Source organism: Rattus norvegicus, chromosome 20 (assembly GCF_036323735.1).
Source record: "Rattus norvegicus strain BN/NHsdMcwi chromosome 20, GRCr8, whole genome shotgun sequence".
In the NCBI taxonomy this organism is placed as follows: Eukaryota; Metazoa; Chordata; class Mammalia; order Rodentia; family Muridae; genus Rattus; species Rattus norvegicus.
In genome coordinates this window covers 45797715-45816812 of record NC_086038.1, presented here as the reverse complement: position 1 = coordinate 45816812, position 19098 = coordinate 45797715, and the positions used below count along the sequence as shown (strand labels likewise).

The window sequence follows — 19098 nt, the reverse complement described above, 5'->3', positions numbered from 1 at the left end:
CGAAAAACCTTTTTAACTTACAACTTGGACAGATTGACTTCCTAAGGAATTTGAAGTTTACTCAATTTGAACAACAGAACAAAACAATAGAAGAGAGCCTGGCACGTTGGCACATGCTTTTAATGCCAGCGTTGGAGAGGCAGAGAGAGGCACTGGTACCTGTGAATTCAGGGGTCACCAGGCTACACAGTGAAAGCCAGTCTCAAAAACAAACAAGCAAAATAAGAGGAAGAAGAGTGTAATCCCCAGGTCATGGTGGCGCTCACCTAATAAACCCAATACCAGAGGGGTGGAGGGCAAGCAGCAGCATCCAAGACCGTCCTTGGTTACATAGTAGGTTTGAAGCTGGTCTGGGCTGCATGAACTCCTACCCCAAAATAAACAAGCAAACAAACAAATGCAAGCCCATGTAACCCAAACTCCCTCAAAATAAAATGCAGAATCCAAACTGTACCTAATATAGAATTAGGTGTGGGACTTTTCAAGGGGCCTGTGACCTGTGCAAATGAGGTACTCCAATACACAGGGTTCATGAACTTCATGGTAAAACCACTGTGATTATCATCATGATAAATCACCAAACTCTGCCCAGGGGAAGCAGATCACTCTGTGTGTGTCCAAAAGTCAAATGAGAGCGAACAAAAACACACAGGTAAGAAAAAAGTCAAGGGGTTGGGGATTTAGCTCAGCGGTAGAGCGCTTGCCTAGCAAGCGCAAGGCCCTGGGTTCAGTCCCCAGCTCCGAAGAAAAAAAAAAAAAAAGAAAAAAGAAAAAAGTCAAGTCGCAGGATTTGAACTTCCTGTTACATTTGCTATGAGTTTAACGGGGAGAGGCATTATACAAAAAGTACCATCACTTAGTCATGGCAAACCCATGGCTTCACACAGACATTGACTACTCAGATACGGATCTGATCGAAAAATTTCACCCCAGGAAAAATCTTTAGAGGAGGCTGCGCTCAAATCCCCGCTCACTCTTGGCAGAGTCAGGGTCATGAGGACGCGAGCTCAAAGCGGTCTTCCCTCAGTCCCTACAGATTCGGGACAGGAAAGGGCCTGGGCACAGAGAGGAACGTTGATGAGGATTTCCGACTTCTGGCTCCATTTGCACGAAGGACAGAGAGGAGGAAAGCAAGTGTGGCCTGTCAGCTGGCAAGCCTTGATGAACTTCTCACACTTGCAATCCGCTTGCTGCCTGCGGATCCCAGGGGAGGGGGCGGGGAAGGAGAGAGAGGAGCAGTAATTCACTCTGGCTTTAGACACGGCGCACATATCAGCCTGCACGCTGTACTTAATTTTCCTAAAGGGACTGGTGTCCCCAGGCCTCCGCGTTCTATTTTCTTTTAAATAACCCTATAGTTATCCACATTATTATCATTGTTTCCTTAGCACCAAACGGCATGATTTGGGGACAGGACACTTCTTTGCCATTTCGTGTTTTATAAAATCCCACATAAGTGTGCTTGATTATCCAATAAGAAAGTCATCATTTTCATGGATGGGCTAGGGTTCACAAAGTCCCTGCTCCTGCTACAGAAGGTCTTCCCCAAGTAACTTACCCCCTTGCAGATCGGGGGGCGGGGTGGGGAGTGGGTTTTACTACTCTTTTCATGGCCTAAATTCAAGCCTGGGTCTGATTTGGAAGGAGTCAAGTCTGCAGCCACCATTATGTTAGAAATTAAACTGCCAAAAAAAAAAAAAAATTACTTAAGACTCAGTGTAGCAAAAAGCCAAGGCAACACACCAGCCCCACCCAGGCCTCTCCATACCCCAGAAAGGGAGAGCAATTTGGCAAGCTGTGAGTTGGTTTCCATTTTTAAAGACTAAGACATGGTGTTTATTAACAATTAGAATAAAAAGGGTACATGGAAGAGAAGAGAAAAAAACTCATTCAACCTTCTGGTCCTCAAACAAGACCTTTTCCTCCTTTTCTGCATTCTCCCCCTTCTCTCTCCCTCCTCCTTTCTCCCCCCTCCTGTCTCCCCCCTTCTCCCCCCCTCCCCCTTCCCTCTTCTCTTCCTTCCTGCACCCTCCTTCTCTCTCCCTCCTCCTCCCTCCCCTCTCCTCTCCCCCTCCTCCTCAGCACTAGGGGATTGAACCTGAAGCTTCAGGTATATTAGCCATCTTTCCTTGAGCTACTGTCCTAGTCTCCCCCACCCCCAACCCAAGGAAAATGGCTGCTCCCCCTTCTAGAGCATTCTCGTGTCTCTTGCAAGCATTTCATCCAATTTGGAAAGTAATCAGCACCACATAGCGTGTATAATTCTAAGATCTGTTTCTTCTGGGCTTTACGGTTGTTTTATTTTAAAAGGCCATCTGTTTAATATTCATAAACAGCTCCCTTATATTTCAGGCAAAGATCATTTCGGCAGCTTAACTTGAAGACTCTGGGGGCGTGTGCTGACAGCCTGTGCTTCTCATGAGAGGAATCCAGTAACATGTCCTGGGATTTTTTTTCTCCTTTAATTTTTAATTTTAATTTTTATTTCATGTGCGTTGATGTTTTGCTGGCATGTATGTCTGTGTGAGGGCGCCAGATGCCCTGGAACTGGAGTGACCAACAGTTGTGAGTTGTCATGTGCGTGTTGGGAATCGAACCCAGGACCTCTGGAAAGGCAGCCAGTGCTCTTAACCACTGAGCCCTCTCTCCAGCCCCATGTCCTGAGAGGTTCCTTTTTTTTTTTAAGGGGGGAAGGGGTCCTATAGTAGTGAAGATATAGCCATACAAGTTAACCTCTGGGGAGCCTTACAACAACCTGCTACCAAAATTTCGAGACGTTTTCTTCTTAATGTTTTATGTAAAACATCCACTGTTTTCCACACCTGGTGAGAAACCCCAGTCCACAAGCAGAGAAGACTGGGGATCCAGAAGCTCGAAAGCGAAGCAGCACAGTGTTGGAGCAGAGAACTCACCTAGGCATTCCTCTCATGCAAACAGCCTGGTGCATTTGCTATGAGGGGTGGGGGAGGGGGAGAGGAGGTTCAACAGGAGTCAGGCTGGGTTTCTCCTCTCGGCTCTAAGTCATTTCTCCCAATGTTCCGGCCCCGGAAACTTGCAGGACGGCTGCCAAAGTGCAAAATTACTGTGACTACTCTGTCTCACATGGACATTTTGATAAATGGTTATCCTTTGAAAATGATCCAAAAAATACTTTTCTAACAGAATCAAAGACCAATACATATAATAGATTTTTTATTTTTAAGTGTGCGTTTTGGTCTGGAACAGAGCCTGGAGGTAGTCAGCAACATTCCGAGGGTTGTCGGCCAAGAGCATCGTCACCCTGTTTGATGCTGGCTGTTTGGGTTCTGCAGCTTCTGAAACGGGACCCCCAAGATTCATCCTTCATTAGAAGAATTGCTGGTGCCTGGAAGTTTCCATCACGGGGCAATGCCATTGTTCCGGGACTGGAGGAGTGTCCTAGTGGCAGTGGAAACAGAATAGACTGCAGTTTCTCCAGTGTGCAGACACCAGTTTTGGAACGTAGGAGTCTGTCCTTAACCTATCACCAGGAATGCGGTCCCTCAGTACCATGAGCATTCCTCCCTCCAGGGAGTAGGCAGTTTCAGGCAGACGCTGTTTACATACCAACTGTGACCGAATCACGTTAAACAGAGTGAGAACTGCCTCACTTTCCCCGGAACGTACACTTTTGAGGTTCCTGGTTAGAACTTTACATGGGCAAAAGATGCCCTCGTCTTGTCTGAGATTTTAAAGTAGTGACTCTGAGTTCCCGTAGCTGCGAACCTCACACCAGCGCTCTATGCCCATAAGGAGACTGAAACAGGCCCTCATCTGGTCAAACTCAAGGAAGGGAAAGCGATGCCTTCTACTGAAGTGGACTGTCAATGACGGGTGCTGAGTACCTGGAAGAGAATGGGGGACAAGAGACACGGAGAAGGACGCCAAGACAAGAGTCTGATCAAGGCGACAATCTTATTTTTCCCCAAGGCTGAATATATACCAAAACAGGGGTAACAGAGGGAGGGGGTAAGTGGGAAATATGTACACAGGCCAAGGACACAGTATTCGTGTGGTCAGGGAATTGGCTGATGTTGACAGGATGTCAGAAAGGTCACAGGTTTGTCATATCTACTGGTCAGCAGGATGTTGGTTTTTCAGAAAGGTCACAGGTCATCACATTGGGCATCTAGATGTCAGATGTATTTCTCATCAAGGTCACAACGTTGTCATATCATTATTCATCCTGACCACCAGATTTGTATTAGTCTTCTGCAGCTGGCTGGGGATTTTCCATGAACCCAGTCATACTTAATTCTAACCATAATAATATCAACAATGGAGGGCTTCAAGGGCATCGCTCCCGACAGTGGAGATGCCAAATCTGATGACGTAACCTGAGGAATTAGACGGGTGTCGATGGAATTTGTGCTGACTGCAACTTTTAACAACTTCAGTTAAAAGCGCCTTTTCAGTTTGCCGCTTCCTAAATACTGAATGTGACGAATGACTTGCATTTAGTAATATCTCACTCGGATGTGCGTTTGAACAAAAACAAAACAAACAAACAAAACAACAACTCCCAAATTCCAGTCAACCTGGGAGTATCAACAAAGAAAGTATCAAGTATTCGTAGGCTACGTGAAGAACCCCTCCAAGTACAGTCCACGGAAAATCCAATTCTCAGTTATCTATAGAGTGATTTCCAAACCCAGAGACAAACGTAGGACAAGTGCACAGTTCACAGTAAATAGCAAATATTTGTCTGGGGTTACCTACAGCTTACACTAATGGATCCTTGGTGGAACGTGTTCTTTCTCATTGTTCCTGGGGAATGTGGCCTATTTTGTTCTCTACACAGACAAAACAAGACAAAACAAAACAACCGAGTTCAAATCTCGTCATACAGATCCCTGGAGCGATTTTTAGTGTTTTAGAAACGAGTACTTCTTTGGGAAATGAATTATTAACTAGATGTGCTGACACCTCAACTTTATTGCAGTGGGATTTGATTCTCCTCCCTTTCAAAAACGAATGTGTTTCTGTGAAAGTCGGTCATAAAAATATAGCCAAGGGAGACGTGTCACACCTGTCCACAGTTTACATTTTGCCGTCTGCCGACAGATAACGATAGCTACTGCTGAATTGTCAGACGTGACTGATGCTCCCTTCCTTAACTGACTTCGATCACCTTTTCTAATGTTTGCTTTGTTCAGTATGTTCTAGTGAGGCCTGTCTACTTCCTCAGAGGCCCTGGACCTTGAATTGTCCAACTTCCGCCAGGCATCAGAATTCGGGTAATTTTAAGCCAATTATTGAAGTTTTGCTTACAGGTCTCTGATAGTTTTTCTCAGCTACAAAAAGACTGATTGCATTTCCAGAGTTCCCTCCCAGCCTGCAGTGCAACCCCCAGCATAGGATTGATCTGCGTGAGGCAAGAAGGAAGTAGGATTCAACATGACTCGGTAGCTGGTATTGGTTCTAACTTCCAGCCTAACAGTGGGCAGTTTATTTTAGGTGTATGTGAGTACAGTACAATTTGGAGAAAAGTTTTCTGGTGTAACGCAATCTGGTGTGCACAATAAAGCTTGAGGTATAATTAATTACATTAAAGCGCTTCTCAAAGTACACGTGCCTTCTTCTTCCCTGGAGATGGGCTCTGTAGATTGACTACAAGTGTCATCTTAAAGGCCTGGGAGAGGATCTGGTGTGGTCTCCGAGTCTCCAGGCTAGTAACTAACTCCAGTCCTGTTTGTAAGGGTCTGTAGGGGAAGGCAGGTGTGGCCTGGCCCTACAGATAGTACAGAGGTCACCTAGGGTATTAATCACCTCCAGTTCTGTTTGTAGGAACCTGAGGGAGCCAGATGTGGCCCTGGCCCAACAGAGAGCACAAAGGCCCTGTTAGTAAGGGTCTGGGATAGGCTGAGGGAGTCAGGCATGGCCTGAGTTGTAAGGTAGCGCAGAGGTCACCTAGGCTATTAACCACCTCCATCCCCAGCCTTCTAGGCAGAAAGCAGGCTACACAGTTCTCCTTTTGAAGAGACAAGCCTGCACGTTCAACATTCCTGGTTTCTCTGGTGCTTATCTGTGAATACAGTACAGGCTGACTCTTCAACCGCTCTCAGAATTCCCTTTCTTTTCTTGTTTTCCTCTCATATCTATGTCCTGTGTCTACTCTCTTCTCTCCTTTTGAAACTGAAGATGTAGCTCAGAGGTACAGTGCTTGTCTCCCATGCACAGGCCTTGGATTCAATCCTGAACACTATAAAAATAAATAAAAACCAACCATCCAAACAAACAAACAAAATTTAAACTCCTCTATAATTGCCAAGAGCTACCTGACATAGACTCTCCCCTGTAGTTCCTTCCCACCCATGGCTCCCCAAGCCACAGGCAGTAAGAGGCACCGTTCACACCATACATAACTTCTGTGTAATCTTTACAGCTGATAGTAACTCTGAGGGCAATGACCTTTGGCACTGGCCCTTCACCCTTAGTTCTTTATGCAAAAGAGAACTTCAAAAACCATTTTTACGATACAAAGTACGTTTCAATATAATCCAGCAAATTCAATCAATAACCCAAATCCAATTCCTCTCAACTGTGTCCCGTCTGCACTCCAGGACAGAGATGAATGGGATCCAATAAAAAGAAACCATAAACATGCTTAAAACATGCGGTTTTGGGGCTGGGGATTTAGCTCAGTGGTAGAGCGCTTACCTAAGAAGCGCAAGGCCCTGGGTTCGGTCCCCAGCTCCGAGAAAAAGAACAACAACAACAACAAAAAACAAAACAAACAAACAAACAAAAAAAAAAAACATGCGGTTTTTGGTGGGGTTTTTTTTCTTTCATAACTTGACCACACCGCTCTTGAGGGTGAAGTTTGTAGATAGTGTTTTGTCTCAGTGTCAAAACATTAGATGCGCCTAAAAACTCTAGCCTGAGGGTTTGTGATGTTAATACGGACACGTGGTGTGCCTAGCCTACACTGGCCCACAAGGGGAGCGTGTACCTCTACAGCCTGCAGTGGGTGCACCCATAGCCCCATGATGCAGCCAGAATGCAAAGGCGGCAAACTGTGCCCAGCGCTCACCTCTGCCAACCTTCTTTCTGTTCCTGTCTCACCGCTGTACACTTGCACTCACAGCGTTACCAGCGGATGCTCTCTGGATAGCCGGAGAGCTTACACACACGCATGCGCGCCTGCCTGTACGCATGCGCACGCGGCCACATACGGGACTTTCTCCTTTTGCATGTTAGCAACTCTTCATGCCAATTAGAGTCCATAACTTAAGTGGTTGATAGTTGGGCAAAAATAAACTTGGTCTACTAAGAAATGTCTTTCAAATATTACCAATGAATGTGACGTCTAACCACTGGAATATGGGCAAAAGAGATTTTCATTCTTCCAGAAGCCCCTTAGATCATTTGGGTAACAAGACACCCCCAGCCACAGATAGCATAGTGGCAAGAGAGCATCAACAAGTAGTCCTCACATTTCTGAAAGGTGCTGAGGCCTCTGCAGGGATATACTAGGGTGCCTTCCCTAAGGGGTCAGTGCTCGGGTCACAATAGCCTAGTCGATGCCGAAATAAAATCACCAAGACCTACAGGGCAGGAGAAGACTAAAGAGTTGAGCCGAAGTTGGTAGAAGGGAAAGGGTGATACTTCATAGAAGATTCCACGGCCAAGATGGCGCTTGACACCCACACAGAAAGGTCTGCTAAAAGAGCCAGAAACACTTGTTTCAGCATCGTTTCTGTTAAAAGGGTTTTCAGCTAAAGGTTAGGGCATCGTACCACATTTGCTAAAAAAGAAGAAAAGATCACAAAAGAGTGAGGGGGTCAGAAAACTCCAGGCAAATGACAAAAGCCTCCCAAAGGGCTGGGAAGGCTCAGCTCTAGCCTGCCCCCTGTTAGCTTCCAACTTCAGTTTGATCTCATTTCCATGGTGCCCATTCCCCTAACAACCCAGCACGCTGAGATCAAAGGATAGGGAGGCCCATGTGCATGGCAAAGAGGAGAGGAGAGAGCTCAGACTTCATTATAGCAAAGAATAACTTTGGGAAATAAAAACCCACTTTCAGAGGAAGCTAAAACCCAAAATAGTTGCAACCTTAAACTTCGCTTTAAGAGTGTGGGGGATGGTACATCGCTCCATGCGGTTGCCTAGGGAACGGGACTCATCTATCGCCTGCTGTCCAATAATTCCTCAGAAGTTGCTATCCTACGTTATATCTGTGGATGTTAAATTCACTCCGAATGGAAAGAGCTTTCCAAAATATGCAGCTTAAATTATAATAAAGAAATTGTCAGGGAAAAAAATGTTGCAGAAAGCTAAATCTCCCTTAATATATTTTGCTGTCTAAATAAATTAGCATTCTATGGTCTTGATTAAAAGCTTTTAGCACATAAAGACTCAAATTGGGATATTCTAGCTGATCTAAACTTATTATTCAAAATTCTTCCAAACACTCAAGATAGGGTCCTGCTGATGACAGAGTGTGGAAGAAGCTAGAGAAGGAATTCGGCTTCCCTCACAAGACAAATTTTCTTAAACTCCTACCTGTGATAAGCCTAACAGAGAAAGAAAAGTTCAGGTGACTCTCAGAGGGGACGTTTCCAGATGTGTTCTCCTTCTCAGTGCCATTAGCATGCATGTGTGTGTGTGTGTGTGTGCAGTGCACACGTATGTGCATATGCACATGTGTGTGCACATGCATGTGTGTGTGCAGTGCACATGTGTGTGCACATGCGTGTGTGTGCACATGCACATGTGAATGCATGTGTGCATGCATGTGCATGGTGTTTAAGAACCTTGCTAGCCAAATCTCTATGTTTTCTGCTTCGTATGACATTTTTCAGGCCAAGGTAATTATTTCATGGGCATGCTAAGTCTTTCATCTCGGGCTTTGTTGTGTTAAAACAGCACAGGCAGCCGGGAGCCAGCTCCTAGGCAGATAGAATATTCCTTTTGTTTTTTTGGTTTTTTTTTTTCCTTGCTGGTGCTCTTGGCTTTTCTACATCATATTGAATTTTACAAGGAAGCAGGGAGATGCTAAACTTTCTCTGTACATTCCTCTTAGAAACAGCATGTGTTAAAACCTACACCGAGAAAAGATCAGGCACTGAGGAGGGAGTCGCAGTGATTGGGGTGTTTAGTTTTCTGTGAAATGTTAAGAACTTACTCGTACGAGCCTGACACTAGAGACTTTGTTCCTTAAACACATGTCCCAGGCAGACCATCTTTAAATGTCAGTTAGCCAGAATACAACCATAAAAGGAAAATTCCTACTTGTCATAGAACACTGTTTTGGGTGCTGAGGGACATTAAAAGGTGCCAAGATATTTTTTTTTCTGAAAAGTTCCTCCCATTGAGAGAACTCAGAGGGCGAAGACATTTGCCATCAAGCCTGATGACCTGAGTTCTATCCCCATGACCCATGTGCTAGAAGGAGTGAGCTGACTCCCACTGGACCTCCATCCACAGGGACCTGTGGTACTCATGTACACACACACACGTGCACACACACACACACTTCACAGATACATGCACATATGCATGCACACGCATACATTCACATGCACACATGCATACACAGGTGGGTGCACAGTACACATACAAACACATACATGCATACACATATACACATACACTTCACAGTTAAATGCACACATGCATGCACACATATAGACACATACACATACATACACATACATACACATGATGCACACATGCACACACACATACATTCATGTATACACACGCACACACATGCGGGTGCATGATGCACACACAGGCACATACATGCACACACATGTACACACTCTCTCTCTCTCACACACACACCCATGCACACACACAGTGTAATTATAAAAGTAAAGTGTTTGCCAAGGAGCCCCCTCCTTTGGGCAATAGCCAGGTTTTTGTTCTAGGACTATCAAGGCATCGTAAGAATGAACTCAGAATGAGTCTTCAGGATGGCAGAATACCTCACCCTGCTCACTTTTATTCATAACAACCCATCAGTGATTGTCTCAGGGTCCGGCAAAGATAGCAAAGACATTCTTGACCGCAGCAATAGGTTAGCGGTAAACACGAAGTAACTCGGCACAGTTTAGTCTACTTTGGGTTTTAAATTGGTAGCGGCCATTTATTGTATTTAAGAATGTTTAGTTCTACAGAAGGTGAGGCAGCAAATGGAAAATACGAACTTCACAAAACCTTGCATAGTGAACAAGTAACTTAGCCCGTCATTAAGGTTAGGCCTTGACAGTCTGACGAATCGGGCTGGACTGCTGTTTTTAGTGGGCCAATTAAACAAATAATAATACCAAAGGGCAGAAAAGCAAGGTCTACTCAACACGGCCATAGTGGGAAAGGGAAGAGAGGCCTAGCAAGGCTCCCAGCTTTTACTTCTCCCAGCAGGAGATTCCTGGGAAAATTATAATTCCTTTGGCGCACCTTGTCTCAACTGTTTGGTAACCAAAGAGAAGGGCACCAGTGTCCTTTTAGAATATCGGCCCACCTCCCAGGATGGTTACAGAGTGTATGTGTGCTAGGCATTAGAAAGCGATAGGAATGTTGATTAAACATCCAAGTGGTTAATGAGCATTGAGTGTTCCGGAGTCAATCAGTATTCGGGGAGCCATTAATTCTCACCTAAATAAGTGAGCTCAGGGCTCTAGCTGAAAGCACTTCTACCTGCATCGCTAGGGCGCTAGCACGGAATCTCCTTACTCCCAACCTTAATTCTGGTCCCCATTGCCCCACCGTGGGCAGGGAAGGCTGACCAGAGGAGAGCTCAAGAAGGGAGACAGAGCCAGGGGAGGAAGGGGAGGGTGGGAGAGGGGGCGGGGAGGCTGATGGCTGGTTAGGATCCGTGCAGAATTCTCCTTCTATTCCACTGGCACATGAACGTACCCCGCCTCCCTCCCCTTACTTCCCACTGTGTGTTTTTAATTGATTCAATAAAGCATGTAACTCGGGCATCTTAATTTGTGATCCATAACCGCTGGGATAGCTCACCTCGGGTATATTTGCATCGGGGTAATTTCCCACATGACAAAATTCATCAGCGTTCCTCGCCTCCACACTGACTGCTAATTGTCTGCCACCGTGAGCCAATAGAAGGAAAATAAATGACAAGTGGCGACTAATTATTAATGAGGAAGCCAGAAGCAGTCAATATCGCTTGGTTCTGCAGCTTGGTTACATGAATTCATGATATGTGTACATTCATATGATATACAATTATATATACATATATGGATATATGTATACATGCATATCTACATATGAATGTGTATATATGTATATGTGTGTGTCTATATGAACATACATATTTGTATATATGTATTTATGTATATATACATGCATATATGTATGTGTGTACATGTAGCCATATACACATATATTAACATGTATGTATATATGTACATATGTGTATGCATGTATATATGTAAATATATATGTACACATACATATGAATAGGTAAAGAAAGGTGCCTTACTTCAAATAGTTAAAGACATTGGTATTTCATGAGATTCTACAGAGTGTAGTACATAGTGATCTACAAAGAGGGCTATCCCAGGACAGTCGGACAAATTTCATTACCATCATTTTAGAAAGATATTCACTATGTGAAACCTAGTAGTCCACTCTATGATTCACTGCAATCCTGTGTCGAAGTAAGGAAAAGGAAGCCAATAGGACAATCACCATGTGACATTTCAAAGTGTCTTATTATGACAGTGATATAGGACGGGCACCTCATGGATCTAGACTATGGCGGTGGAAGAAACCTTATCCAGCTTCCATAGGACAGACATGCAGGTAAATGGTATGGAATTCAAAGACAGAAGCAATCACATCCACTGGAAGCCCTGTTGTTGTTGTTTTGTTTGTTTTAAGACTTATTTAATGTATATGACTACACCATAGCTGTCTTCAGATACACAAAAGGGTATAGGATCCCATTACAGTGAGCCCCCGTGTGATTGCTGGGAACTGAACTCAGGTCCTCTGGAAGAACAGTCAGGGCTCCAAACCATGGAGCCATCTCTCCAGCCCCCTTTTTCTTTTTTTTAGAGCCAAGTCTTTTGCAGGAAATTTAGTGAGACATACCGAAAAGACCACTGTGGAATGGTGTGTAGTAGTCAAAACCTTGAGGTAGCCTAGATCCACATCAATTAAGAAGTGATCCCACACATTATGATGCCATTATTCACCAAATATATGTAGCCATCAAAGGTTACATTGTACATAAATAGGTAATACAAACGTATTAAAAGTACATAAAGTACACGTTTAAAATGTCAGCATGCACAAAAGAAAACTGAGGTGGGTTTTTCTATCCCATCTGAGTATTTATTATGAATACTCGAAGTATTCCTCCATCCAAGGGAACCCCAAAAGTACCTTTATCTAAAGAATCCACCATGTGCTTACCTAAAAGTACATGTACAAGCATAGAGTTACGTGTGGACTTATTTTTATTCAAATTGTGGGCGTCACAGTATGCTCCCATCTGCCAATTTGCTCTTAATTCTTAACAATTTAGCTCAGATATTTTCCATATTAACAAAACACAGATATGTGTAGATATTTTAAGTAAATCCATTTTTTTTCTCCCCTGAGTCTGGGTCTCTCTGGGCAGCCCTGGCTGTCCTGGAACTCACTCTGTAGACCAGACTGGCCTCAAACTCAGAGATCCACCTGCCTTTGCCCACTTTCCACCCCCAAGTGCCCGGATTAAAGGCAAACACCACCCCCACCATATGGTAGGTATTTTTTCATAGTCACTGAATGGTTGGCCTTATAGATTTTTAGCAACTTTCATTATTCCATCCTTCCGCAAGGCAATTGTGATGTTTCCGGATTTTTGCTATTACACATGGTACTGCAACATACCTAAAACAAATGCTTAATGATACATAGAAATATTCAAGGTATATTAAGTAAAAAGAAAATCAGGTGTAAAATATCATATGTAGTCTGACAGCGGTATAATGGTTAAAATGCATGTGCCGTAGGAAAGAAAAATGGGAGACCGCATATATCAACAGGAAGCATCAACAGTGTTAGAATCATTAACTGCGACTTCAGTTTTCAGCCTTTCCCTTCCTGGGTTCTCTGTCACCAACATTTCTGACAGCGAGCATACATCATGTACGCAATAAAAACTAAACGGGCGTGAGGAAGGCTTTGTGGAAGAAATGGCGTTTGGAGTGGCATCCAAAAGATGAGTGAAATATTTTTGCTTGTTCAAATGCAGAAAATAATATTAGAAAGAGTGGAAATTGAGATCGAAGCTACATGGAATGGAAATATTTAGGCAAATTGGAAGTAAGGCGATGCAGTCAGGTGAGAGGAAGGGATATCGGGGGTGGAGAAGTAGTTCAGTGAGCAGAGCATGCGTAAAGTCCTGGGTTCTGTCCCAGCGCGCAGACACTGGGCGGCTGGAAAGCTCAAAACATCCTCAAAGCCAAACAGAGCGAGTTCAAAGCCAGCTAGGGGTGTGTGAAACCCCGCCTCAAAAAGAAAAAAAAAAAGATATCTGTAAGAATATATTAGGGAAGTCTAATAAGCTAGAAATTGAGGTCAGAGGCTGGGAAGATGGCTCAGTGGGCAAGCACTTGCTACACAAGCACAGGATCTGAGTTTGGGTCCCAGCCAGGCAAGGTGGTGCATGCCTACAATCCCAGTGCTAGGATGGGTGCAGACAGGGACTCAACTGCCAGCCAGTTGATCCTCAAGCTCTAGGCTTAGTGAAAAATCCTGTTTTTAAAAGTACAATATGGGGGCTGGTGAGATGGCTCAGTGGTTAAGAACACTGATTGTTCTTCCAGAGGACCTGAGTTCAATTCCCAGCAACCACGTGGTGGTTCACAACCATCTGTAATGAGATCCGATGCCCTTGTCTTGTGTCTGAAGACAGTTTAGTGTACTCATATACATAGATAAATAATTCTAAAAAAAATAAAATAATATGGAAAGTGATAGAGAAAGATACCTGACGTCGACCCCTGTATGTACACACACACACACACACACACACACACACACACACACACACACACACACACATGTTCAGACCTTTTATAGCAAGTGAGATGTTTTTATTTAACACAATTAAGTGGCAAGGCTTGGGGACAATCATGGGAATAAGTGACAGCCACTGTCGATTCAGTCAGATAATTTAAGCTTTCTAGAAAATTCCAGAACATTCGACTCAGTACTATACCAAAAGGTGTCAAAATTAAATAGCAGAGAGATTCAGACAAGACACAGAGACAGAGAACGGGGGGGGGGGGCAGAAGAAATGAATGTCATAAGGCAAAAACCCTGAGAGGTACGGCCCCACTGCTGTGGTAGACATCATAAAAAGGTCAAGAGAAACTAGATTATTTCACATCAGTGTTCCAGGAGATGCCCAAGGGAAGCTCAGAGGTACAAGAGTTTTACCGACATCATGAAGCAGGCAGATGATCACACACCGATGATGCCTGTATCTGTCACTACAGCAAAATCAGTCCTGAGGACACCAAAGGGATTTCTGGACCCCAGACTCTCCCTGTTCCTCTCCCGAATACTTCTAAGATCCAATCCAGAATGCTGACACCCCTCTCCCCACAATTTAACAATACCTGAGGAAATGGGTGACCTAAAAGAAATTCACCCACGACCGTTAACAAGATAAAAAGAACAGCGGGACACACTGTCAGCCATACTCCATCTCAGTATCTGAGCATTGTCCTATGGTCCTCAGTGCCTTCTCAGCCATTGGGCATCTCCACCCAGAGCAAATGGCACCATGGTCATGATTTGCAGACTTTTGTCTTTAATCCCTCAAGTGTCTTGCTTGGAAACTTGTCCTCACTCTGCAGAAACCATGCGGTGTGGCTCCGAATGCACTAACTGCTCCAGAGGCATCCTGAAAACACCATCAATCTGACTCTCCCATGCCAGTAGCAAGACCAGAGCAACCTTGAGGATTTCAGAACTCCCTTCAGATAACCACTATGTTCGGTTAATCAGAAGGGTAACAGCAAGAAACAAAATTGTGTAAGGAAAGAGCTGAGCCAAATGTTTTTGTGACCAGACTACTACTACTACTACTACTACTACTACTACTACTACTACTACTACTACTACTTCTTCTTCTTCTTCTTCTTCTTCTTCTTCTTCTTCTTCTTCTTCTTCTTCTTCCTCCTCCTCCTCCTCCTCCTCCTCCTCCCCTTCTTCCTCCTCCTCCTCTTCTTCCTCCTCCTCCTCCCCTTCTTCCTCCTCCTCCCCTTCTTCCTCCTCTTCCCCTTCTTCCTCCTCCTCCTCTTCCTCCTCCTCCTCTTCTTCTTCCTCCTCCCCTTCTTCCTCCTCCTCTTCTTCCTCCTCCTCTTCCTCTTCCTCTTTCTCTTTTTTTGCCTTGATTACTAACAGCAACCACAACAGCAAGACTTAGACTGATAGCTGTACTCTCTAGTAGTTTTGCAATCAAATAAACAAGCTTCTTTTACAGAGTCAAGTACAAGAAGGTAGGATTTCTAATGTGATGTCTACATAATCTTAATACCCGAGATTCTCTTGGTGTCTCAAGACAGAGGCTTCCATTTAAAATAGCTACAAGCACCACATAATTGAACAAAATACTACTGAGTTAAGCCAAATGAGAAAATGAACAAAAGGTCTTTCTGCTCTCTTCCTAGAACCATCCCTTAGAGAGTTAGAGAATGGAGGCAGTTTTCTAAGAACAGAATGAGCAGTCTCTCCCTGACATCCCCTCCCTTCCTAACAGCATCTCATCCCAATGGGCAGGTTCCTCCTCTCTCCCTCGAGGCAAGGGAGGGGCATCTCTGGTGGAAAGAGCTCTAAAGACTGGATGAAGTATAGAGCAAGAAAAATAACCTAACAGAGAACACGGTTTTCTATAACATGGCAGAGATAGACAGAGACGACCACGGAAACATTGGACTCAATTAGTAAACTCTCCAATCTTTCTCTACTGCCATCCGGTAGAACAGAGGACACTGGGGAACAGGAAGGAGGGAGTCCAAAGAGGCTAATCACCAAAGGTGTGTGGGTGGTCGCTTTACCCGCCCATCACTTACCCAGCTCCCACTGTGACCTGGCCAGCAGGAACACAAAACAAACCACACATTAGATTAGATTTCTCTATAAACCATCCTGTGGCACACCCAACTTCCTCCTTGGAGCTTATTACAAGAGTTCTGTTTTTTCCAAAACATTTTAATCTCAAGTGACTTTTTAAAAATGAGAATATAACATGCTGTACTCTATGATAAATGTATGGTGGCTCCTCAAAAACAAACAACAAACAAACAAACGAACACACACATAAATAGGGGCTGAGGATTCAGCCCAGTGGCAGAGCATCTGTCTAGCATGCCCTAGGTTCAATTCCCAGCACCACCGAAAAAATAATAATTATTATTATAAATTATATATTATAATATAATATATTTTATATATTTAATATCATTTAAGATAAATATAAAATAATATTTTATAATGACATAGTTATTATAAATAATAATAATAATTATTATTATTAAAATAGAGCCACCCCATAGTCCATATTATATCCAACAGAGTTGGAAGCAGACTGTATAGGCTCGTGTTCAAGGTCACACCCCATAACAGGCAAGAGTTGGAAACAAATCAAGTGGCTATTGACAGATGAATCGACAAGTTAAATGTGTTATACATATAATGAAATATCTCTTCAGCTTTAAAAAAGGAAGAAATGCTGGGTGCAGTGGCGCACAACTTTAATCCCAGCACGGAGAAGGCAGAGGCAGGCGGATCCTTGTGAATTCAAGGCTAGCCTGGTCTACATAGAGAGTTCCAGGACAGCCAGGGCTACATAGAAAGACACTTGTCTCAAAAGAATTTTAATAAATAAATAAAAAGGCAGGACTTTCTGATATGAGCTTCAATGCGGAGGAGTCCTGAAAATGTGTGTGGTGTTTTAAATGAGAAATGTGCACCTCATAGGCTTGGGCGTTTGAATTCTTGCTCCCAGTTGGTGGTGTTGTTTGAGGAGGAAGTACATCCTTGAGGTGGGCATCTGGAGTTGCCCTCTGAGTTTGGTGCGCGCTGTTGAAGAGTGAACTTTCTGCTCTCTGTTCCTGCCGCCATGCCTGCTACTCGCCTCTTTGCTTCCCCCACATGGCGGACTCTGACGCCTCGGAACCGTAAGCCAAAATGAACTGCTTCTTACGCAGTCACTTTTAGTCATGGTATTTTATCACAGCAAGAGAAAAGTCACTGATACAGTGTGTCAGAGGAAATGGGCCACAGACAAACAAGGAGAAACACTCCGCGGGACTCCACTTGTGTGCCATAGCTAGAACAGGCAACTCGCAAAGACAGCAAGAGGATTAACAGTCACCGGACTTGGGGAGGGGTGGAGGCAAGGGCAGCTCCAGGCATTGGCTTTCTGTTTGCTGGTCGCAAGTTCTGGAGACCAGACACATGACGTCACTGCACTTAACTCTAACCCACACTTCTGAGCCACTAAAGCGAGTTAAGCTAGCAAGTCTTATCCCATATTCCCTGGACCACAATTGAAAGTACCAAGGCCAGGTAGAGCTACATTTGTTTGTTATTCCTGCATGCTAGAGGCACTGGTCATAAGACTACTGTGAGTTCAGACCAGCCTGGTCTATGTACCGTGTTAATAGGCCAGCAAGGCTAGAGTGTGGCGCCCTGTTCTGAAAAACCCAAAATAATAATAGGAAATAAGAAAACAAACATTAAAATGGGACATATTTATTAGTACCTATTACTTAAATTAATTCTACATATAAAGACACAGTTCTCTTTCTCTCTCACACATTTAACCTATCCTTGGGCTTAGATGATATTAAAATGGAGGAAAATCTATATTCAGCCACCTCTGCTCTTTCCAGAGTCTCTCTTCCCCTAGCGGGATGTAGACCGAAGCTTACACTCGATAGCGCCATTGACAGAGCAGGGTAAGTCGCGTGCTTAGTAAGCAGCCGTCCTCTGAGCTCAGAGCTCCAAGGCTGCGGTGTGCAGTAAACAGCAGGCAAGGAGAATAATCCTCATTTCCTGACTCTGCAGTGCAGGCATGTGCTATAAAACTAAATTGACATCTGTTAGCAGGCTTGTCACATGGGCATTTTTTCCTGCAGAATCTGGAATAAATTAAATCTTAAAATAAAACTTGGAACAGGGAGGCTGCTTTGCATAATTCCCCCTAATGGTGTGCTGTGTACCCATCACACTGATTTTAAAGGGGAGTGCTAGGGAGAAAAGTTTCATTATCGTTTTAATTGCGAAACTGTTGAATGTCAATGCATGCTGGGAAATCTGTGTGGCTTTTAAGGGTCTTTATGTTCTTAACTAAATAGTAGCAAATGAAACTTCCTTTCTTGGTATTTTCCCTGGATGGAAGAGAAACCAGATTTTTATGTCCAAATCAACTTGGTCCATCTCGTCTCGGACACCTGGGACATCGCTCACCCCTGCTCTGCTCTGGCTCAGCTCCAGAGACAAAATGGCCAGTACAGATGTGACCTGAAAGACTGCTCAGGGCCTGGGGCCGGCTCACTGCTGAATTTGCTCAGCCACCTGGGTTCCATTCTCAGCACTCACTTAAATGTTGAAAGAGAGAACCGTCTCCCGAAAGCTGTCCCCTGACCTCCTCCGTGCAAATACACACTCACGCGCAGAGGCGCACACAGTAATAACAAAGAAATAAGTAAAAAATAAATAAATAAAACGTAAAACCCCACTGCTTGCTCAAGAGGACATGCCCTCAGAGGATTTGCAAGTGCTCTGCCTTCGACTATCAAAGGCTTTGTGCTTTTATTAGACACATTAAGCCAGCACAGAGGCTGCATGGCTCTCCAAAAGGGCACCATACAAAGAAAAATCAAGGAAGCTTCTAGAGAACCTCTCTAGGTTCATTTGGTTCTCATTTTGTAAACTGTCAAAACGGCAAGGTTCTGAGACAAATCCGCCCACTCCTGCACGCAAACAACAACAGAGAGAGAGAGAGAGAGAGAGAGAGAGAGAGAGAGAGAGAGATAGGTTTGTTTCCACCACATGGGAAGTGTCCCTCATTGGTAGGAAGACTGGGCCCCTTCACATTCC

At 44.1% G+C, this 19098-nt stretch overlaps 1 protein-coding gene across 6 annotated transcripts in view; it reads right to left on the bottom strand.

The window, feature by feature from the left end:
• Mettl24 (methyltransferase like 24) overlaps nt 1-19098 on the bottom strand; it is a 122795-nt gene that overhangs the window by 30488 nt on the left and 73209 nt on the right. The window contains exons 5-6 of one of the 6 annotated variants that reach the window (XR_005497329.2): nt 3745-3863; nt 3178-3417 (exon numbers count right to left, since the gene is read on the bottom strand). The exons of 3 other annotated variants lie outside the window; for them this stretch is intronic. Coding sequence is in view for 2 of the 3 variants with exons in the window: in XM_039099027.2 (XP_038954955.1) it covers nt 3346-3417 (72 nt within the window). In the remaining variant the exon portion in view is untranslated. Of the gene's footprint in view, nt 1-3177; nt 3864-19098 lie in introns of those variants that run through there. 2 more of the 6 variants (XM_039099027.2, XM_039099028.2) reach the window with 2 other exon arrangements.